Source organism: Uloborus diversus, chromosome 5, assembly GCF_026930045.1.
Source record: "Uloborus diversus isolate 005 chromosome 5, Udiv.v.3.1, whole genome shotgun sequence".
In the NCBI taxonomy this organism is placed as follows: domain Eukaryota; kingdom Metazoa; phylum Arthropoda; class Arachnida; order Araneae; family Uloboridae; genus Uloborus; species Uloborus diversus.
In genome coordinates this window covers 184,474,456-184,498,441 of record NC_072735.1, presented here as the reverse complement: position 1 = coordinate 184,498,441, position 23,986 = coordinate 184,474,456, and the positions used below count along the sequence as shown (strand labels likewise).

At 33.6% G+C, this 23,986-nt stretch overlaps 1 protein-coding gene across 1 annotated transcript in view; it reads left to right on the top strand.

Moving 5' to 3' along the window:
* The window catches only part of LOC129222288 (disks large homolog 5-like), a 111,954-nt gene that overhangs the window by 4,802 nt on the left and 83,166 nt on the right, over window positions 1–23,986 (top strand). Inside the window, 7 exon segments of the mRNA XM_054856773.1 lie at window positions 4,289–4,373; window positions 5,669–5,823; window positions 7,466–7,582; window positions 7,584–7,634; window positions 10,775–11,098; window positions 16,685–16,927; window positions 20,014–20,335. Of these exon segments, the coding sequence (XP_054712748.1) occupies window positions 4,289–4,373; window positions 5,669–5,823; window positions 7,466–7,582; window positions 7,584–7,634; window positions 10,775–11,098; window positions 16,685–16,927; window positions 20,014–20,335 (1,297 nt within the window).

Here is a 23,986-nt window from a genome sequence, read left to right as displayed (position 1 = left end):
CGGAAATGGACGCGTCTATTACCTTTTAGGGATAGTAGTTTTTCTGACAGATGTGCGCGTTTGTCCCTTAATTATTTCTACTCAGTTTTATAAAAATTGCAATTTATTCACTGCACTAATTTTTAAATCAAACTATATTCGATTGATATTCTCACTCAAAAATTAATAGATTTATTTTGTTTGCAACATAATTTAGAGTTTACAATTTTGCTTTTAAATTTCAGAACGAAATGAAAACATTTTATTTTCTTTTTGTTGTTTCCATAGAAACTCATTGTATTTCTACTCATTTTCACCTCAATAAAGACAATAAATAAAATAAGGCCCTGGTGAAATTATGAAACGCGTGCATCAAAATCCCATCGCTGTTTTTCCATCTTCCCTATTGGAATCATTTAGGTGTAATCGCCTTCACTTGTCTCAGAGGCGTAGCTAGACCCGACTTTCGGGGGGGGGGGGGGGGTTCTTCTTTATATATATATATATATATATATATATATATATATATATATATATATATATATATATATATATATATATATGTATGTGTGTGTGTGTGTGTAAATTTTTTTAGTATTAAAAAAAATAAGAGGGAGGTGAATCTTACATACTTTGGAATGGGATGCCCCAATTCCAATACTTGTGTCAAACAAAACAAAAGCAAAGAATTTTTTTATTTTTTTAATGTTATAGAACATTCAACTTTTTTTTCTTTTCCCTCCATTTAATTTAAAGTGAAATTTTCTAGCAACGTCTTGTCAAAACCAGTCTATCCAACTCAGGGGAAAATCAAATATCTGATGAGCGTGTTCCGTTCATTTCAGTGTGACTGCTTAATTTAGAGGCTAACACACATCTACAAAAGCTGGCATCCCTGAAAGCTAATAGATACTTCCATTTCCACCTGTAAACTGGATGTTTGACTTTCAATCTCATCGGTGGTCAGACTATAAAGATATATCTATAAAGATATTTATTTTTAATTTTATTAGCTGCTTTATAATTTACATAAATATCTATTTGAGAGAGCAACAGCAATTTTCGGGTATTATAAACAGAAGTCTTTTATTTTCTACTTTTTAATCCGAACCAAGCTAATAGAAAAAATCTAGATTCATCTCGTTTTTAAAATAAAATTACCTTCAGAAGGGTCCGATGGGACTAACGCTGCTTTGCAGACTGTACTTCGTTTTCTTCAGACGACGTTAACTTTCTCTTTTTAGAGCAACCCTTTTCGTCATTTAAATTTTTTTCTTTGAACTGAAAAAAGCTTGTTATCGGTCTTGTTCGTTTCATTATGCAACAACTTTCCCTTAGAATGTACTACTTTAAACAGACTGTACATTTCCAAAAGAATACGCAGTAAATACTGGCTGAAGAATCAATGTGTTTGCAATGGATACTCTGGTTAGCAAAGGTAGTTTTGACTATGACCTATGACGCACACAAGACCAGACCAACAAAAACCTCTATCGTCTCGAATTCCGGTTATGCTATCATTTTCGGATTCGAAGCCCAATGATCTTCAAAGCAGCAAACAAAAACATTTTCTTCAACCCAGAAACAGAGGAATTGTCTTCAAGAGCTGAAGAGGCAGTGGAAAAAAGGGAGAAATGCGTTCCACGAATAGGCTTTCCAGGAAGATTAACCAAAGGACAGTCGTTTCGCGCACTTTCTTGAAAGAAGAGTTAAGGGGTGAAATTCACAGATTTTTCATGTTAAGATGAACATTAAAGTTCATGGTTAAACGTCATTCAAGTTAAAAGCCATTTCGCTCTGTTATCTGGATTAGTACTGTTCTTTGGTTGCTCTCTTTCTTAAAATTGTGATTCCTTAGAAAACCGAAATGATAGGAGTGAAAAGAAAGTATAATTTTTTTTTCAAGTGATGAAAAAAGGAAAATCGTAGACTACTGGCCAAGTTAGATTTGCTGCAACTGCTAACCTCAAGAGGATAAATAATGAATCCAAAAAAAAAAAAAAAAAAATCAGGGACCAAAAAGCAATAAAATACTTTTCTTGAAAAAGATGTGCTTAAAGTTCTTTTACTGTCAAAATGATTCCTTAAACTCGCAATAAAGCACTTAATAATGTAGGAATTTTAATCAAGAGCCCATATTGTCTTTAGCATCGATTTCAAATTTTCACCATCATATTTCAAATTTCTATAAACAGTTTCTTAAAGCCTCCGTAATTCAAAACCTCTTTATCTCGATTTTTTTTTAAAATGTGAAATTCGAAATATACAGATTCGTCTGTATGCAATATTCCCACTGCCTGGCTCATAAAATTAAACATATTTAACAATTTGCAGAATCTATGACAAAGAAAGGCTGCCTATACGTAGATTTAACAAACAATCTCATTTCTAAAGCGAAGTGTCAAATTTCACTCAATTATCAAAAAATTGTTGCAGCAGAGGGAGGAGTCTTTATACTTGAGGGTCACTCATGAAGCAGATTTTCAATGGCATGGGGGGGGGAGCAAAGTGAATTTTTGACCTTTGTTACACAGAAAAAAGTCGTAGTGATTTTTTTTCTTTTTCTTCTTTTTTTCTTTCTCTTCCCTCTTCTTTTTCTCTCTTTTTTTTTGAGACTAACGTTTTGGGGGGGGGGGGGGTTTGTCCCCAACCCCCCCCCCCTAGCTATGCCCCAGACTTGGCTGATAGCCAAATTACATGCAATCCGCGGTCAAACAGTACGTATTCTCTATTTTTTTTTTACGAGAAAACTATTGGTTTAGAGCAGGAGTTCCTTCTCAAACTTCCCTGATTCGTGGCACCCTTTGAAGAATTAGAAAATTTTCATGACCCCCTTGTCTGTCCTTGTTATATAATGCATATTAAAACTGTGGACTGGCATGACACTTTGTGGCAACCCTTGCCTCTCCCTGGGGCACCCCAGTGTGCTGCGGCACCCACTTTGAGAACCCCTGTTATAGAAGTTACTAATGAGAAATATTTTAAACTTGTTATCTACTAGGAGTTAATTAGTTTATACATATAATATAGTTTACACATTCAATGACAGAAATGTATAGTTAACTGTTTAAAAAAGAATCTTTTTGCAGCAATGTATTTTATTATGCAGATAAATATTTTCTTCTCTGTATGAGTTCTCTCATTGGAAGGTAATCAGTATATCTGTATATTTTTCTTTTTTTTGCATTTGTTTCATCTGTTGTACTGTAGCTTTATTGTACAAGCTTGCGTATTATTTGGTTTCCACTAACAACAAAGTGCGAAATAAAGTCAAATTCCAACACTTCCCTATGGTTAGATTAGAACCCAAAACGGGTTTTTTCAAATGTCTAACAAACTCATTTCTACTGATACTGCCCTTTACCTCCTTGCAGCAGAGTTGTAGTTCTTCTGCTTCTAATGACATATTATACACTTTTACAATTTCATTTATACTTGCCAAAAATAATTTGTTTGCAATAGATTTTTTTTATTTGTAAATAATGAGTCGTCAAAAACTATTAAAAGAATATGGCATAGTGCATCTCATCTATTGTAGTGCATCCCCAATCTTACGTTAAACAAAATATTTACATGTAATTATAATTGATTTCGAAAGAGCAATCTGAATTGTTTTGAGCTTATTAAGGAACTAGCTGTACCCGATGCGCATTGCTACGCCAACAAAAAAATATATCATTACACTGTTTTTCATGACAATCGGTTGAACTGGGCAGAAGTTGCTACTCTGCAGTGCCACCTGGTGGCGTGTGGCTTCAATGAGCATATTATGCACCTTCTCCGTGGAAAAATACATATATCTAGCAATTTTCATAATAATCGGTCCAGGTATCGAGTGAAGCCGTGACTATACTCAAATTTTGTACTCACGCAGTTTGCAAGATCAATCCATCGCTAAAAATATCAAATAGGAAAAGTTTTAAATCCCCCCGTTGCATGAAAAGCCATAAAACAATAAAGAAAGAATTCATTTGTTCAAACTCAAGAAAAATGGCAACAGCTAACTTCTTATCAATGAGATCTTTCACGCGAATTAATTTCTGCAGCCGATCATTTTATTCGTATTTATCCAATGGATTGTGACTTAAATTGGAATAAAAAAGGAACTATCGATCGTATTCTTTTCGAACTGGTCTATAAACATTCCCAGTACCAAAAATAACAAACGGTAAAAGTTTCAGCCAAATCTGCCAGGTAGTTTTTGAGTTCATGGATGACATACAGACAAACATTCATTTTTATATATATAGATTGACTTTTTAGAACTTTATCTTATGCTTTGTGATTAAACTTTAATTACATTTTTCAGCTGGATCGAGAAAATTCTTATCGCCGACTTACCACTAGTGGTGACAGCATGATTTCTTCTTTAAGTACATTGAGTAAAAATCATGGTAAGTATAAAACATGTATTTCTTTTTCTTTTTTTCTTTTCTTAACCTTTTTTAAGTCAACTGTATTTAAATAGTCTTAAAAAAACTATGTCAAAAGAAAAATATGCTTTAAAATATGAATTAATTGCTTTAAATCAGCGGTAGAAAATTTTAAAAATAAGTCATTGGTCCAATGCGCTAGTAAGCACAAAATTTCACTGGTCCATACGCACTTTTAGTAGCCCGTTCTTACTTCCTGGTTTCAAATAATGAAAAGTTAAAGGAGAAAAAGGCGAAAAATGTAAAACAAAATCGATTAACATGACAAATGGAGTTATTCAGCAGTATTTAATAGACATGTATAAAAGTTGAAAGACTTGAAAAGCAAGAAAAAAAAAAAAAAAACAGTAGACATCTTTCTGTAACAACAAAACTGGTCAATGAATTCTTATCTCTGTTGTTGCTTTTGGAGGAGGAAATAGGATGGCTAAAACAATATGCTGTATAACGAATAACGAATAAATACCTTTGTGCTGAAAATTCTGATTTTTGGGAATCTTTCCACATCCTGAGGAACCGTTCTAATTTACTTAACGATCTTACTGCAGTTCCCTATTTTTCTTCTGTGTGGACTCCTTTGTTAAAATTTATTTAGTTTTTCTATTATTTTTATGTAAACGTCCTACATTTCTTACTTTTAATTTTTTTCATTTTTTGCTTTCTTATTTCGTTTTTTTTTGTGATTAACTAATTCCAATATGTTTTATCCTTCACTCTGTTTTTTCCTGCATTTCTCCATTTGATACATTGCTTCCATACATAGTTTTTCCCGCTGGTAAATTTATTGCTAATTTATTCAGAGTGGTTTCATTTTTGGACTTTTTGCATTGTTTATGGGTTTTCTTGGAAAATTTATTACTTAACGGTTTTTTCCTGATGGAATTATATAATAAATTTTGCCTCCAGGTGTCATTTTATCTTTTTTGTTTTGTTGTATTTCTATTTTTTGATATTTATACTATCTCCTGTTCCACCGTGTTGCTTTTCTGGGATGACTTTTCATCCAGAAGCTCACACTTCTTTGCATTGAAAAAGGTGTTCCTTGTAACACCGAAACACGTGTCTGCAATATTTTGCAATTTTTGTGCTTTATAACATTGAAAAAAGAAAAAAAATATAAAATGTTAATTAATTGATCAATTCAAGCTTCATAGTCTTTTAATGACAGAGTTTTGTAAACAGTGTGAGTCTGAGAATTTTTTTTTTTTTTTGATAATTCTTTATTTATGGATTCATTTGTTTTTCATTACTTTTAGGGGTTAGCACCAGTGATCACTCGTTGAATTCTAATCGAGAGTATGAGTCGGTTCATCCCATCAATGACACTCATCACAGGTACACCACTAACGATTTCTTACACAAGCAAGAATCCTCACTGAGGGAACCCGAGTTTTATCATTCAAAGCAAAAGGTATGCAAATTAACTGACCAATTACAGTTACTTAAGAGAGAATGCACATGATCACCCTGTGTTACAATTGTACTTATATTTTTGAGATTCATGCTTAAACTATCAGTAATCTATGTGGGCATTTCAACAGTCTTTGTAGTTTTGATAGATCAATTGTTTGATAGTACTTTGTAGAATTTACTGCTAAATTTAGTTTGTTTGTTGTGGATAAACTATTCGTTCCTAAAGTGTTTAAATTTGTTGGAATGTGTTTAGTACAATTTTTTAGAAAAAGGGCATGATTCTTTTTTTAGGATTTTTTAAAAATTCGATTTTAAACTTTGTTATTTAATCAACATTTTCCTCCCATTAAATCATTATTTTTTTCATCATACAAGAGATTTTCAGTGTGTGGGTGGTGGGGAGGATATGAGAAAGGAGCAAATAACTTCAATGTAAAAATATTATATGCTTGTTTTAAAGACATCAGTGGTGTTCTTAAAAGAGGTATAGGGACCTCAGGATAAATCCCTTCAAAAAGCAATTTATGGCAGCGCAGCTCCAATAAAAATCTTTCTTTGTGAAAAAAATTCAATGTCTCTATGTGTCTTCTGCGCTACCTGCATATACAGTCAACCCTGGTTTATCGCAGTTAATTCGTTCCAGACTTTACCGCGATAACTGAATTTCCGCGAAGTAGCATTCTGTATTTATAAACCGTATATTTTCCTAATTGGAGCGTATAAAACTTAATTAAGACAATTTAAATAGGTTTTTAACCTATGTAGGGCTCCCTATACATGAAAGGTAGCCACCACTATATTTGCATTATTTAAAAAATTGCACAAAATATCAGAAAATGAGATATGTTAGACGTATTAGGTATCACATTGTTAATTATTGAGAAATAAACTACACACACAGAGGCAGTTCGTACACACTACTATTAATCTATGAAAGTAGTTCAACTTGTTCGATGATGAATTAACTGCCAGTTAGTGACCGTATGTGCCCCATCTACAATTATTCTCATTTAAGGTATTACGTATACAACTTAAAAATCTAGTATATTCTTGAACACCATTTACAATTACAGATGTAATAATACAGTGATTTATACTTTTCAGTTAGTGTTTAACGATTAAAATGAGAGAGCGATTCCCAACTTTCTTCGATTTTATACCTCCACTCCTTCAACTAGTACAGCTACAGCCCTCAGAAGAGCTTACCTTACTTGAAAGACATACTTTGTTATTCTTTTGTAGGAAACAGTTTAAACGAGTGCATAAAAAAAGCTAATTATATTTGGAAAAAAAAACAGAAAAAACCGCGATGTTTTGAAGCTGCAAAAGTCGAAGCTCGAAGTAGCAAGGGGTGACTGTAGATATATAGTTATCAATGTATCTATCACTATATCATATATAAAAATAAATGAAAACCCTCACCATGAACAAGTCTGTCTTTACACCATTGAAAAACAATTCTTAATATGAAGCTGATTTACAGACAAAATAATAACTTATTATAGTCCACCAGCAAAGCATACTAAGTACATTGGTTGCTGAGTTATATACTATGGATTATTCTATTTTTTAAGCATCTCTAACAGCTTTATTTTATGAGATTATGCATTCTCGGATTTCCCATACATTTTTCTCTCTAGGGATCCTCGTCCAAAGTAGATGATCAACGGCATGAAACAATCATTTTGAAAAAGCAGTATAACGAACTCCTGGCCGATAAGCTGAGGTTAGAGCAAGAAATAGAGAGGTTGAAGCGGGTTTCGAGAAGAAGACAGAAAAGAAGTGAATGAATTACAAAGGCAGCAACAGGTAACATATGAAGGAAAATACTTTTAAAATGTATGGTCTTACATTAGCATGCTGCCAACTCTCCCTATTCGTTCGGGAGTTTCCCAAATTTTGATGCTTTTTCCTAGACTCTCTAATGAAGTAGAGAAAGAGATTTATCAGTGGTTAGAATTTCGGGAAAAACCCTGAGATTAAAATGTTGGCAATTTCAAAAACAGAACGTTTTCATACATGAGTATGAAAATTATATATACCAGGGCCCACGCAAAGCATTTGTCACCTTTCCAAATGGGATAAAATCATAAATCAGGCAGAAGAAACTAGCACTCAATCTAGCAAAAGTATTAAAGTCAGACCAAACAACGTAAGTAGAAGCACAAATTTGTAAATTACTACTTACGTTATTCTACTTACGTTGTTTGGTCTGACTTTACTATTCAGCACAAAGGTATTTATTTATCTTAGCAAAAGTATTGATGAACAGAAAATTCTCCAAATTTTCCAGAGAAAAAATTGTTTCTCTTGATCCTCAAAATTATGTCAAAATATTCTTAAAAATTCAGCAAGAGAACAAAATGTGAAACCAAATCGGAGTCACAGCCCTCTGCAAGGAAATCTGGTTGTACTAGAATGAAAATTAACTGCCTTAATGTATTGTTATTAAGTATGTGTATGCTACATATTTATTTAAAATGTAAGTGTTTTCATTGGAAAATTATTTTGACCCTGGTGGGAGTTTTCTTTTAAAGAAAAATACCACCATTAAAATTTATTAAAACTATTTTTTGGCTAAGAATCTTGAAATGTGGCTAACGACCAAACGGCACGGCCTTGAGGGTCACAGATTTTGACAAAATTCTAGCTATAGGTCCATTCCCAATAGGTATGAGCGCAGCTAAAGCGGTTTGACTGCATAGGCCCTGGTTTGGCTGCAACAAGGGCCCAAATTTGCTAGTTTGGCCCTAAAATGCAATGGCGTTTCCATTGGAATTCCAGACTTCGACACTATGTTCGATCTCCCAACACCTTTGGCATCTTTTGTAAGTAAATTGAGTATAAGGGAGAACAGGTTGGGCACTATCTAAGTTATTTGAAAAGTCGAAACGATCTTGTATTTTTTTTCTTTTTTGTGTGTGTGCCATGTGCAATAAATCAGAACTTTTTCTCCTCTCCCATTTTTGCTTATCAATGTGGGGTATCTTTGGTAGCAGACGATAAATATCCAGTTAAAGTAAATGTTTTTATCAGCAAACGGTAAACACTTTTCACCAGCACACGATTAATATAAAACGAAAATAATTAGTTTCATTTGCAAACGATAAACATCCTGTAACTATGTTATTTTGGCATTCAAGTTATTGAAATTGAAAGTAGTAACCAATTTAAATTTGAGAACCGCTTATTAAAAATTAGTATCCAACATAATTAATTCGAAGGTAAGCATGCAAATGGCTCATACTGCAGTACAGAAGCAGAAAAAAAGGATAAGAATGGTAATTTTAAAGGAAACTCCATTGCATCCTGGGTCCAAATTATCAACTTCTGACCCCCGTTGCAGCCGAATCAGGGCCTATGCAGTCAAACCGCTTTACCTGCGCTCATACCTAGTGGGAATTGACCTATAGCTAGAATTTTGTCCAAATCCGTGACCCTCAAGTTCGTGCCGTTTGGTAGTAAGACTTTTGAAATTTGGATTATTTGCAGGCTGTCTGTTTAAAATCCCTGAAACAGGCCCTGTATACATCCTATCGTTTTTGAAACATGTTTATTTCATTTTTCTTTATTTGCATAACTTTTATTTCCCAAAAATGTGACTGAAAAAAAAACTGTCCCGTTCCTCCCCCCCCCCCTGAAATTCTTTAACTTTATCAGCTGCAAGCAAGGCCTGTTTAAGCCGAGAAGTTGTAGGGTTTTTAAAAAATTTTTATTTGAAAAAAGTAGTAATCTTTATATCTGAATTTTAGACCCTGATGGATTTCAAATTGCCAAATTTTGGTCCTATACAGACTGAATTTAAGAAGTCCCTAATTATATTTAAAATATCCCCTTTACATTCAAACTTTTATGATTAAATTCATTCATGCAAAGCCTCCCTAATTTTTATTCAAGTTCCCTAGTTTTTATATTTTAATGTTGGCAGCTATACCTTAAGGATGCAACATCAGTGTCAATGTTTTTGAAACAGCAACATTTTCCTTAAAACATTGATATTTTGCTTTAAATGTTTTTGGATGTCTATGCTTTATTTTTGAGCTAAAAAGTTATTAAAAATCAATAAATATATAAATAAATGTTCCAATTATGCTTCTGAAGTAAGAGGGTTTTCATCATTCTCTGCAAATTAAACAAAAAAATATGCCAGCATTTGATATAGCTTTTTTACTGCAATAACTGTTATTAGTTCTGTTTTAGAAATATAATAACTTGTGGTAAATTAATGCAATACTGCGTAAGAGATGAACAGAATGAATAGAACAGTAACAAGCACAAGATTAAAAAAAGAACAAACCTTTATTTGCAAGCACGGAAACTCAACTGATTTAGTGTTGGCGTTGCCAATCAAGAAGTGTAAACTAAACATCACAAATATTGATACGATATAAAATTGATATATTACAAGAAACATTGCAACACTGTGACATATATTGCAGTTTGAGAACGTCCAGAGAGTATTCTAGTAAAATACCTAAAAAATACCTAATTTTTTTTAAAGAAAAAATATTCTTAAATTTCAGCAAAAGAGCTTTTGTACCACATTTTATGTGATATAAGCCAATGGTAGCATGAACGTGTAGTTTTTAACTTTAATACCTTATGTTTAAGCATTTCTCGATGTTAATTTTGATTTTGTAATTATCTAGTATCGGTTTATCTTGCAGACTATTTTGTGGTTTTAATTTGCTTCCCGAGACTGCTGAAAGAAATTCTTGAATTACTTGGATTACTTCATTTGCAGTTTAAGTGCTTGTAACTACATTTGTATGAATTTAAAACTTAAGATTTAGCAAGAACTTCCGACAATTTTATTTTAATTGGGCAAACTAATAATTTCCAATATTTATAGTGTTTTAACTTGTTTTTGTTTAATCGACATCACCTTCTTATTTGAAACTGTATTTCATGTAATTTTGCACTTTGAAACATTAAAACTTTCTTTACAGGAAATGTTGACCGAAAATGGAGGCGAAGCGGCTCATCAGCTCTATTTAACTGTGGTAAGGAAGTGTGAAGCCATGAAAGAGGAGTATGATAACCTCCACAAGAGGTATGCAGATCTCGTGGCTTCTCATAGCGCGAGTGTATCGAAACTGGAAGTGACGCAGGAAGAGTTGAGTTGTTGGAGGAAGCGATACGAAGATCTTGCCCATGAACGCAATGCTGCGATGCATGAGCGTAATGGGTTGCAGCAGCAATGCACGGCAGCTATCCGACAGTGGGACAATGCACTGAGAGAACGCAACGAAGCTAGAGAACAGCTTGCAAAGGTAATGAGTGTGTATTTAATTTAATTTGTATTACTGTATTTTTGGTAGTAAGCACCGCATCAAAATATATTTTGAAGGGGGGAGAAAAACTTTAATGTATGCGCTGCACCCGGTATAAGCGCCACAGCCAACATTAAACAACTTAAAAGTACAATCAGTAGCAAAGAAAACGGGAATAAAATGCAAATGAAAAAAATAATTTTGATTAACGAAACTATGTATACCTTACTGTAAATATAATTTTCTTACCTTGGGAGAAGACATTTTTTGGTTATCCAGTAAGGGATGCAGACCCTTCTCCTCAAACCCTCGCACATTATAAACTCTTTGGCCCAAATAGCGCAGAAATATCGATCGACGTAGAAACCACATATAGTACAGTAAAAATAGGGGTCGGACCCAAACATCCAAAAAAAAAAAGCTAAACCTGGTGCAAATTGTTTATTACCCTCCCAATAAGAACAGGTAAAAAGTCCCACCCCATTGTGCGTCGGGTTTTGGAAGGGGGGGGGGGCATCTAAAAATTGCAGTTTTGAGTATTTTTTCAGAATTTTTAGAATAAATTTAAAGTGGGAATATTATGTTATACTAAATTTAAAAGCATAAAATTAAAGGTGTTTGACCCCCAAGAGGGATGACAAAACCCACAAATGCTACAGAGCCCCCCTATCCCCGTAAAGCGAAGCAGTACCCCCCGAACCCCCTTCCATACATTTCATATGGAAACATTATTTTATGCTAAGAAAATTGTTAGAAATCAAGTGTGTCCATTTTCCAAGAGCGATGGTGCACCTCCTCTCAAAGCTACAACACCCCCCCCCTCTGCCAAATAAAATAAATCCTCAACCCCCCCCCCCACCTTTTATTTCAAGTAGAAGTATTATTTCATGCAAATCTAAAATGCATAAATCAGGACTGTCCACCCCATAAGAACAGTAGCTCACGTCCCAAAACGAAATTATGTACTAAAATATTATCCTCCCCCCCCCACCCCCTCTGATGGTGCACATTTGATTAAATGGCCAGAAAAATAACGCTGAACTGTTTTTTGCTTTCAAATGATTTCTCCTAAGCTTGTAACAAAAAGTCTTCGTTATCAAGATGTTTTTTGGAATCTAGATCCTCAGCAAAATCGTTATTGTTGCAGCTATGTCTAACACAGTTTGAGCATATAATTGAGCACTTCTGTCTACTTTCAGACTTTTCAAACATTCACTATATCCAATGAACCCCTCAGAGCAAGCACAAGATTTGAGACGCAGAAAGTCTTCTAGAGCAGAAGGCTTGGCTGTTGTAATAGGACTTCATTTATATTTCTGTGGTGCTTTCTTTACACTCATCAAAAATGACACTAGCTTTCCCATACTTACAAGTGACCTACACGCTGCATTGCTGGCATATTCCCTTGAAACTTACATATCATTACCAAAAATATGTTCAAGCGGGTATCTTCCTTCTATTACATATGAGGCAGTGAGAAGCAAAGGGCAAAATTAAAAATTTGGAGATAACCAGTACAAATGGTTGGTGAACCTCTCCTATATCTTGGGGCAAGAAATGGTCCTAGTAGACCTGGTAGTTGCTTCTATACAGCATGATTTAGAAAAAAAAATCAATGAAAGTCTACCTAGGATCTTATCTTTAAACGCATTTTATTCAAAACTTGAAAATGTCCACTTACATCCCTTTTGCTTCTCATTGCCTCATATATGACACCAGCTGTTCGTTCTGTGATGGTGGATGAACCTTTTGCTTCAGATAAAAGCACTTTAACGATACAGGATTTCTTTCCTTCTGAAACCAGATTCATCGAATACTGATGGAGGATCAGCGCATAACTCGTACCAGAAGTTTTTAGCAATTTGTTATTCCATCTTTACTGTTCATACCATTCGATGTAAAAGATGGTTTGGGCTTACACATCTTTACAGATAGTAACTACTCTCGTAACAGAAGCTAAAGACATAACTGTGCTTACCTAATTTACAAAGAAATGCCACAAAATTGTTTGACTTCAATATGATTTGATGTTACTACCCGAACGTTAAAGGTCTTATCGCAACTCACCTTATCATCAGCGAGCAATACCCATACCAACTTGAGAGGGAAGAAACTTCTGGGGCTTTAGAAACGGATTGAGATTTCCAAACTGGGAGACAAAAAGGTGTAAATATTTAGCATTCTATTGATGTATTGCTCATTGCTCTCATCAAGACTTGTTCTATCGTTGAATCACTACAGGTTCTAGACCACCTGAATTTGTCACTGCGTTAGATCGATGGATTGCTGATGTTTGATGTGATCAAATTTTTTTTTATCGCATAATGTACTCAAAAGTTTCAGATAGAGTTGCAAGTATATGTCCGCATATTTAGCATAATTCACATAACCAGCTGCATAAAAGAGAGGTTGCTTGGTGTTTGCAAATGAGAACCCCCACCGACTTAGAGGGTGCAGAATTGCAGCATTGCCCGTCTCACTATTGGCAATTCCGGTTTGTCCCACCCTTACGGTGATGGCAAAAGATTGTAGAGAAGTTGAAGTAAGTTAATCAAGAAGAAGTAGGGAAACTTTGGTCAATTTGGACTTTTTTTATGCTGCACAGGAATTTTTTTTTCCAGCGCTCTAAACAGTTTAATAACTCCAGTCACAAATAATTTGGTTACTGAGCTCGCTTAGATCTTTTAGAATTATCATTCTGACATTACCATATCATTGTGAGGCATTTTGTACTTCGGAAAAGTTTAAGTCGGGGAAATTTTTTCGTGAACTTCACTGCAAATGTGCACTCACTGTGATTTTGGAATGTAAATTCAGGGTCCCCCCCCCTCAAAGCGATGGCGCACCCCTTAAGTGTGACGGAGTACCCATCAAGAATAAAAGTCCTCAATAAAGAAAGAAATACCCCTTGAAAAAACTGCCTTAAAAATTCCAATGACGCAAAGCTGCTCCATGGACACCCCCCCCATTCCCCCCCCCCCCCGCCTGTACACCCCGGTTAATTAGAATTTTTTTATGTGAGAGTTTATTGTTTTACTATTATAGAGTGGTTTCTGCGAGGTTTCAGAATTTTTTTTAAGTAATAGAAATTATTTTTATTTAAATAGAGGATTATTTCGTCTCCCCCCCTTCCCCCCAAAACCCGACGCGCAAAGTGCTGGGACTTTTTACCCCTTCTTGCTGGAAGGGTAAGAAGTAATTTGCAACAGGTTTCACTTTTTTTTTTTGGATGTTTGGGTTTGGCCATTTTTTGGCCTAATTTTACTGTACTAATAGGTCGACATTTGAATATTGGACAATAACGGAAAAAGTTCTTGGGACATACAGGATTTTGTCGGAAGTATATTTTTTCACTGACTTGATGTAAAAAGTCATTTTTACTGCTTATGTCGACATTTGAAATCAGTTAATCATTATGAGAAGCGTTTATTTAGTAATATTGTTATTTATATAGAAATCAGAAGCAAAATAGAGAACATTGCAAACATTAGAAACGTTCAGTAAGTTACCGCCCAATAGCCAGGGCTAAGGTTGTTTTATGTAAAGAAAAAAACATTAAAATACTGACATATTTTGATGTGCCTGATGTACTTTTTCTGCATTGATTCTGTTGTGCAACCTGCTGGCAGCAGGAAGATGTGGTGGTATCTGTTGGTAGCATTTTCAATGTTTTTTAAAAACTGGAATTTTTTTTTACTAGGAAAAAAAAAAGACACTGTATCCACCGCACTTCTTATATGCGGCGCACTGGCAATTTTTTTGCTTTTTTTCTTGTATACGCTGCTGTACTTATCCCCGAAAATAAGGTACTAATTTGCAACTATTGTGCTATACATGCATGTTTCCTTAATCTAAAATCAAGTATAAAAATTGTGTGTCATTCTCCCTATTTTTACTAAAATTTTACTGTTTTAGAAGAATGAAGCATTCTTAATATGGCTTTTCCAGGCATTCTTGCTCTATGTTTTACTACTGCGTTACGTATCATTCAATGCCAAAATGTTAATAATTACAGGGTAGCCACAGGCTACTTAAATGTGACTTTTTACTACCTTTTTGTGCGCTACGCAACTTAGGAGACTTTTTAAGTAAAAATAGGTGGAAAAAAAATTAGTTATTTTTACTAAAATAATTTTTTGAAAGACTTTTTTTTTTTAATTCAAAGCAAGTTTTCATTTGAGAATACTTGAGTTTTTCTGCCTATTTCTTGTTTATTTGTTATTTTAAACCTATTATTTATTTTATTGCTCTTCATTTCCATTTCACCATCTTTTTGTTTAAAAAAAAAAGAAAGAAAAAAAACTTCTCCTTTTGCTTTTTATTATGGACCTACACCCTCCATTACTTTTAATCAACAATCAGAAAAGAGCTTATAAATGGAATAACCTATTCTTTATCTAATTTTGGAGGGGGACTTCCAAGAGTTATTAAGACTTCTCCTTCATCTTAATTTCAACTATAAATAGCTCTTTTAGAATAAATTTGTGTTTAGAAATTTGCAGACATAGTGCATGTGCTTTGCTGAAAATTAAATGCAGTGTTTGAAATGTCTATCTTTTTGCATCTTGTAAATATCTCAATAACTTTTAAAGTTGAATGCTATTTTAACGTATGAAATTTCCTTATTTTCAAACTGCTTGATTTCAAAGTTTCTCATAATGATAAAAGTCAGTGAACAGTGCATCATAATGAAAAGGATTCACTAGACAATATGTATCATTTAGCTATCAAATCCTTTAATATGTTTCAACAAAACATTCTATGCATGCAAGTTGCAAAGTGTCCTACTTGTTACTCTTTCTGTTGATCAACAATATTTAACCAGAAAATATTGTAGTTTGTTTGAAAATGCATAAAACTAATATTAAAAAAAAAAAAAAACATTACAGCATATGTATTTTTTTACTTTTAAAACTATATCAGTTATTTCTCCATATGAATGGTTATCAAATGAGAATAAGCATTTATTTAAACTGAATGTAATAAGATTACCAAACACAAAATATTGATAACTATTTAGAGTACAGAGACACCCATGTAAGTTTACTACTTTCGGTGCAGTATTTTAGTGGTCAAGTCTGTACCTCAGAGCCAGAATGACATATGTCCAAAAAATGCGATTTTCTGTTTATTAGTGCATTGTATGTAGAAGCCCATTCTGCATCGAGCCATGTGAACGTAATTCTTAAAAAAAAATCTTTTTCAACTTTTTACCAGGGTTAAAAGAGGGTGCATCTCATTCTCTGTATACACCAGAAATAAAGTTTTCCTCTCTATTGTAAAATAATCATAATGTGACTATGTCCTTCTGGCACTGAAGTACAGAACTTATGGAGGTTGATAAATATGATACATGGCTAATTTTGTACCTGACAAGAGCAGTCAAAGACAGGTTTTCAAGATTACAAGTTTTACTGTATAGGGAATAAATCAATACAATAAAAGCAACAATTAATAACAAAATATGTAATAAAAAAACAAAACTACTTCGTACAAAAAATCGCGCATCTCCAACTGTCTATTACGTTTACTTTTCCTTCTTTTTGTGAATGTTAATTTTTTTTGAAAATGCATATTTTATTGCAGGTCCAGCAGCAACGGGATGAAGCCATGAAAGAAATCAACCAAGCCATGGCAGTCAGAATCAAAGCCACCAAAGATCTGGCTCGACTGACTGAAGAGAGGAACGCTGCCGTCCAAGAGTACTCTCTGATCATGTCTGAGAGGGACACTGTGCACAAGGAAATGGAAAGGCTGCAGGAAGAGTTGAACGAGGCACAGAAGAAGATAAAGAGCACCGAAGGCAATAAGAAGGCTAATGCGGAAGAAGTAAGCAATAACAAGTCTTCAAACTGTTATGTATATATATATTTTTTTACTAGCAGTTTCAACTTATACAGGGTGTTCCATTTTAACCTGCAATTCCTCTATTTTGGCAGCTGTTAGTCCTATATGTATACTTGTTCAAAAATGTTCAAAATCAGATGCAGAGTATTGTAAGTTCGAAGCAAAAATAAAAATGAATCAAGAAATACAAAATTTAACTTTTTATATGGGCCCTAGGTCCCCTAACTAATATTTAGGGAGATAATCTCCATTGAAAGATATTACTAACACAAAAAATTGATATTTGTGTGACCAAAACCCAAGGAGATATTAGAGTTCAAACCATATAGAAGATGAGATTGGAACTTATCGCCCTTTCGGAAGAATGACAGGTTGTCCAAGTAAAAAAACGTAGTATTTATGTTTTCCATTGCTATTCAAAAACAAATGCAAATGTTATGCAATGATATGCAAAAACACACTACAAAACCTCAATCGATTTGAAAAACCACTCTATGCACACATGTACTTTTAAACACTTGTTAACTGCTAACCCTGAATGTAAGTTTGGGGACCTAGGGCCCATGTAAAAAGTTAAATTTTGTATTTTTGGCTCATTTTTATTTTTTCTTCAAACTTTGAATATCTTAACCCTGCATCTGATTTTGAACATTTTTGTAATTGGAAGTATGGATCTAGCACTAACTGTTGCGAAAATAGAGGTTTTGCAGGTTTAAATGGAACAACCTCTATAATGTTGTATTCAGGGAGTTGCAGGGGAGGTATATAGATATAAAACCCCTCTGAAGTTTTAAAACACTATTCTAAAGATCTTTTAAATAAATATATTCTAAAAAGTTATATTATTATTCTGTTCAATTTCACGTGACAAATGAAATTAGTAATATTAAAAATGTTTACAAACTTTTGCTGCGTCTGTATCTTTTTTTTTTTGAGAGATGTTCGTTGTTTCATTAACCATCATTCTGTAGCATTTACTTTTTTGAGTTCCTTCCTCAATGACATTTTCCAGACCCGCCAACTCTCTGATTTTTCAAAGACTCCCGTTTTTTGTCCATTTCTCCCAGTTTTACATTTAAGTATCAATTTCTCCCGTTTTTCCTAAATTTTTTATTTTATCATCATTTTATCGCAATTTATCAAGATTTTCGTTTGTAAAAGGAAAATCGTTTCTCTAATCCTGATTAAAGGGCACTGCCATAGCTTCTCGAATTTCCCATGACCCGATGATACCACTGTTCTGTACAGTATATAGCATGCGTGCACGTGAGAAAAAGGCTTAGGTCATTTCAGCACATTGCAGGTGATTATGCAGCAATCTTTTAGCATCTGTTTCTAGTTTGTCCTTTTTCTGATTATTTCCTGAATTGTACTCTGTGCAATGTTTATTGAACTAAAATTCAGAGGTATTTTTGCCCTCCCTTGCTTTCAAACCGCCCCCTCCCCCTTCCGCCTGAAAAATTGTGTTTGAAATAGAAGCTTGTTGTTCTACTTGATTTCTGAACCTGACTTTTAGATTTTTTTTAAATTACTGAATCACCAGAAGAAGTTCTAAATCTTAACTAAGCATGAAATTTTCCATTGCTGTTTTTTCTTGTAACTCATTCCCATTCAGCATTTTTCCCAAATGAGGAGCCCCTCGAGTGCAATTTAATGAATTCTGCAAAGTATGATTGTTTCTGTAACAGTTCGCAGTTTTTCTGTTTTCTGCTGAGTATGCGTATTTGATAGTTGGTGACTTTTTTTATTAATATTATCGTTGCAATTTCAAAGCTCAGAGGGCAACAAAACATCCAAGTTATTTCAATTGGAAAGTGCCATGCTCTATGCACTTGACATAGTTTATAAGTTTCAACAAAATATGCATTTGAGAAGCATTACTTCTGATGAATGTATATCGGTACATGCACCTATTCTTTTGCGTATGTAAAATAACATCCAATGTTTACTAGTCGTACCAAGAAGTAGTATATTAAGTCCACATCAGACTTTTTTTTCATTAAATGTGCATGCCATCTGCTACATTTGCTCATGTTAATGCTCATAAAGCAGAAATTTCTCTCCTCATTCAAATAAACTTTGTTTGCAAAAATCAATGGAATACGAACAGAATCTATTTTGATTGATCATCTAGATTTCTCAAAAAAATGTGTTTGGTAAAACCTTCCCTAAAACTGGTTACAGCCCTGTTTGTATTAATATGATGGTTTTCTTTCAAAACTGAAAAAATATCCGCAAAATGATTTGGTTAAAATTTTTATTTTGTTCTATTTTATCAATTTTTAGTATTTTTGTTCTTTCACTTTCAGAATTGTATCATATGATTAGTTCAGTATTCTGTGATTTTGTATTACTCTAATTGAAATTATAATTTTGTATTAAATGGAAGAACCAGTATTCTTTGTTTTATTACTTTTACACTTTTTTTAAAAAAAATTCGGATGCAGAAAATACAGCGAAAAGCTTTTAACATGAAACTGAGGGGATCAAAATATTGTTTTGTGTTAAAAAAATTTTGTGTTAAAAATATTATTTCAAATTGAGCAGTGTACTGTCCTTAATGCATATCGTTTTTTATTTACTTATTTTTTATGTTAAGTGTTTTCATGTTAAACATATTTCCTTGTATTATCCAAATAGAAATTATTTTTAACACATTTCAATGTAACAATTACTATGTCAATGTCTTAATCTACTATAGAGCATAGAAATTCAAAAAGACAGAAATAGGAACCTTTAAATTTTTTTTTCAAAACCAGGTTGCCAGTCTTGGTTGGGTAAACTTTAATTTGTTAGAAACCAGGAGTGGCCATCCCCCTAAGAGCAAGAGCACCACCCCTACTCCACAAGGACCCCCCACCAAAATGGAAGCCCCCCTCAAAAAGAGGAAAATGCCCCTTAAAATACCCCACCCCTAAAAATTTCAATGGCAGAGTCTGCACCATGACCTCCCTCCCCTAGGTTGGGTACCCCTATAGAAACTAATTCAATATTGTTTTTCCTTGATTGTTTTCTGCAGTGTTTTGCTCCTTACCAAAGGTACGTTTTTAAAAATCATCTCTATTTAGGTTGAGACGTTAAGAAGGGAGATATCATCCGTGCTGCAAGACAGGGATCACGTTTTGAAAGAATGCAACGAGCTGCGCGAGAAGTACGGAGACTATGTCACTGGTCGGGAAGAAGGCAGCCAGAGGGAGAAGGACTGGAGGAAGTGCGAATCTCACTGGGACTCCATCTCCAGAGAGAGCTCTCGAAAGGAACGCGAAAACCAGTGGCAGAATTCCTGCGATGGAATGATCAAGACTCAGTGGCTGGATGACTTGGATCAAGCCAACAGTGAATTGGAGAGCTTAAGAAGGCAAGTTGAGAGGCTTCAGGCTGAGCTCTTGGGTAAGTTTTAATTTTGGATTTTTTTATGCTGTTGTCTTTCATAAGTGCATTACCCTTACTGGCAAAATTTGTTAAAAGTTTTGAATACTGTAAGAAAAGTACACTATGATATGGTGTAGATGTTCATCTACACATAGATTTTACAGACAAAAAAACTTTTTAAAGATTTTTTTTTTTTTGTTTGGGTGGTGTTGTTTTTTGTTAACACTGCCCACTTGTGGCAGGAAAAATTGTTGTTATCCACTCAGAAATGAATTTAAATCTTTTACAAAGATGTAATTGAACATCTTTAGAGAAGGAAGAAAAATGGTGAATTGTGCTATGACAACTTAAAAATTATAAAATTTCACTAAAATTCTCATTTTCTGGTTCAAAAATTGGGAAGATATGAACAAAAAATTAAGACAGTGTAAAAAGCCATTTTTGCTCTGCTGCCATCCATGATTGTTGAAGGAAAGAAAAAATAACTACCTCTGCAGCAATTTTTGTGGTTTTAAAGAGGAAAATTTTTTTTAAAGGAAATTTTATTTGTTTCCTTTTTTGGTACCACCACGCATAGAGGGTGAAGACAAATGACATGAGCAAGATATGCTGTTCACCCCGTGAACAATACTGCCGTGCTAAGCACAAAAGTCGTATCTACACTTTTACCAAAATTCAGTTATTGTCATCTGGTGGTTTTTTCGTAATTTTATCTAAATACAAAGTATCATAGTTATTTGTCAATGGGAAATATTAAAGAAAATTTGCTGAAAAAGTGACATCTTAATTGAATATATTTAGGCATAAAACATTAAAAAGCAATTTCACAGTTCGAACTCGCCTGCAGATACCACTTTTGTGCTTAGCATTGTGTGCTAAAAATACACATTTAAGTTTCTTTTCACACAGTACTATGTATTTAAATAGTTCTCAATGAAAGGAGGAAAAAATTTAAAAAAAAAAAAAAGGATTGTGGGCATTAGCTATAATAGAAGGGATTTGGCTTTGTTATTTAATCTAGTTTCAGGAGATGCAATGGTTTGATTGTATAATAAGTTTCTTAAATATTGTACCTTCTGAATTTAAAACTATTTATTCTTTTTTGAAATTCAGTTCAAAGTATTTGTAGGTATATTGTAAGATGTGCATATTTGTGATGTGCAATTTTAGCTACATAAATTTAATATTGTTATGAGACCAGGTCAACTTCAGGTAATCTTGGCAAAAGATTACATCTTAGAAAAACAGCAACACCATTTACAAATATTTACTAATGATTATGTACAGTTGTTAAATTGGATCCATGAAATGTTGTTAAACAGTGTAAACAAAACGCTAACGAAATATTTACTGAAAAATACAATTACAATCGCAAAGCTACAAATCAGAGCTCTCAACAGTCGACTGACAACTCACTATCGATACAAAGCAAGCCCTATTTATAATCTTGCATGGTAAAGCACTGGAAATTTCTAAAATGTTCTATAACCTTCAAAAAGTAAGCAGGCTTGGTGACATTTGGCGATTTCTCACTAAATTTTGCACCTAAAAAAAATGTCGCCAAAAATAATGCCAACTTGGCAATATTTTATTTATTTCTTGCCAAGACTTTTAAATATGCAGAGAGCTTGTTAAATTGCTAACAGGTAAGGCATCATGAACTAATATACTTTTGAATGCAAATTAGTGGATTGAATGCCAAATTAAGGAGATTACTACCAATTGGTCACATAAAAACATAAAAATAATAACTGTTTTACAAAATTTGTGACAAGACTTTTTTAAAAAATTGATACTAAAGTTTTTTAATGCAATTGTCTCTCTGTTTAATGACGTTCTATTTAACGACATTCTCTATTTAAAGACTACTTTTCACGGTCCCGGATGCTCCACTGTAGTTTTAAAAGCATTCTATTTAATGACACGTTCTACTTAAGGACGATTTTTTGTGGTCCCTTGAAAGTCGTTAAATTGAGAGCCAACTGTATTATTTTTTGTAATGTGGGGAAAATTAATATATACAACTCAAAAAAGTGTCTTGGATTAGAGATTAAAAAAAAAAAGCTTTCTGAAATGTGTGATGGACTGAAAATCCATGGTTAGGCATGAAATAGGTTTTAGCGTTCACTTGTTGATGTTCTCAATATTATTGTGCATTGTTGAAAATATCCCTCGGAATATTCTTTATTCTTATGACCAAGCATTTTGGAAGGAGATCAGGTTTTATCACCTGGTTCTGTCCAGTAACAATACATTTGGGAGCTGGCGGTACTTAGAGATACCTTTTTAAAAAGTAAACCTGTTTAGCTTGTCACTTGCTGGCCATAACACGACAGCAACAATTTTTTTATCTGGAATTCTAAAAACTTGGATCAAATTAATATAATTGGAGAGTTCGGCAAAAGATTATCTGACATGTCTATGAATGTAAAATAAAGATTTTAAATGTGTTAAATGCTTCTAAACTAATATATGTTTTGAACCATGAAAATCGGGAATCTTTGGGACCACTCCGTCTCTAGAGTTTGGAGATGTGTTAAAAAGCATTTTCGTTATGATATTACAATAATACACAAAATGCATGTTTTCCTCTGTAAAATACATGACAACCAACTTGGCAAATTTAATATTAAAGTAGGAATTACATAGCAAAACACTTATATGCTAAAGTTAAATATGCAAGTATGCATTTTTAGAACCTAATGCATTAAAATACAGTTGGCTCTCTGTTTAATGACGCTCTATTTAACGACCTTCTTTATTTAAAGACGGCTTTACACGATCCCAGACGGTCCACTATAGTTTTAAAAGCATTCTATTTAAGGACGATTTCTTGTGGTCCCTTGAAAGTCGTTAAACAGAGAGCCAACTGTATATTACACAAAGCAGCAGATGAAAAAAATAAGTCTCTTTATTTATTCATTAAAAGTACTAAGTTTAAAATAAGGAAACAGAGTCTAGTCGAATTCCATTCAAAGTCCAACGGAACAGCAAAATCCTTTTGATTTTACTACATTTCCTTATACCTATATTACAATTGTTGGCATTGTTCCTATATAATTTGAGTTGGAGATTACCAAAATTTTCACTAAAATGGGATTTTCATTGTAATAATCTTAACTAAAACAGGATTTTACTGTCTTTTGTAATGTTTTGGTGCTGCTTTTTTAACATTACAGTAATTGAAAGCTGTTTGACATATCATTTCCTATTTCTAATTGATAAAAGTTGCTGTATCTTTGTATGTATCTATCTATGTCATCGCTACACCTGGTGAACAAGAAAAACCGAGCAACAAACCGGCATGGATAGATTCGTAATTTTCTTGGCCACATAATTAGCTATGTGGCATAGCTGTGCAAATTTAATTTGTGGTGATATTAATTAAAAATGATTGAAAGTAACTTTTCTCCTCTTGGTTCTTCTTTCGTAATCATTTTCCACCCTCATTCTGGCAAGTGGCCAAAGCGGAAGCGACTCGCAGACCAAGGTTTTTTCTTTTCTCAAGGCTTCGTTTATACTGTGTTCAATATTTCTCTTTTTTCTGCTTAAAGTGGAAGTTATTGAATAGTTCGAGTTAATGGTTTAGTTATAAGGTGCGAGGAACAGAATCGATTGATTCTAGAGCTGCGTCGCACAAAAATTGAAAACACTGTTTATTATTTATTT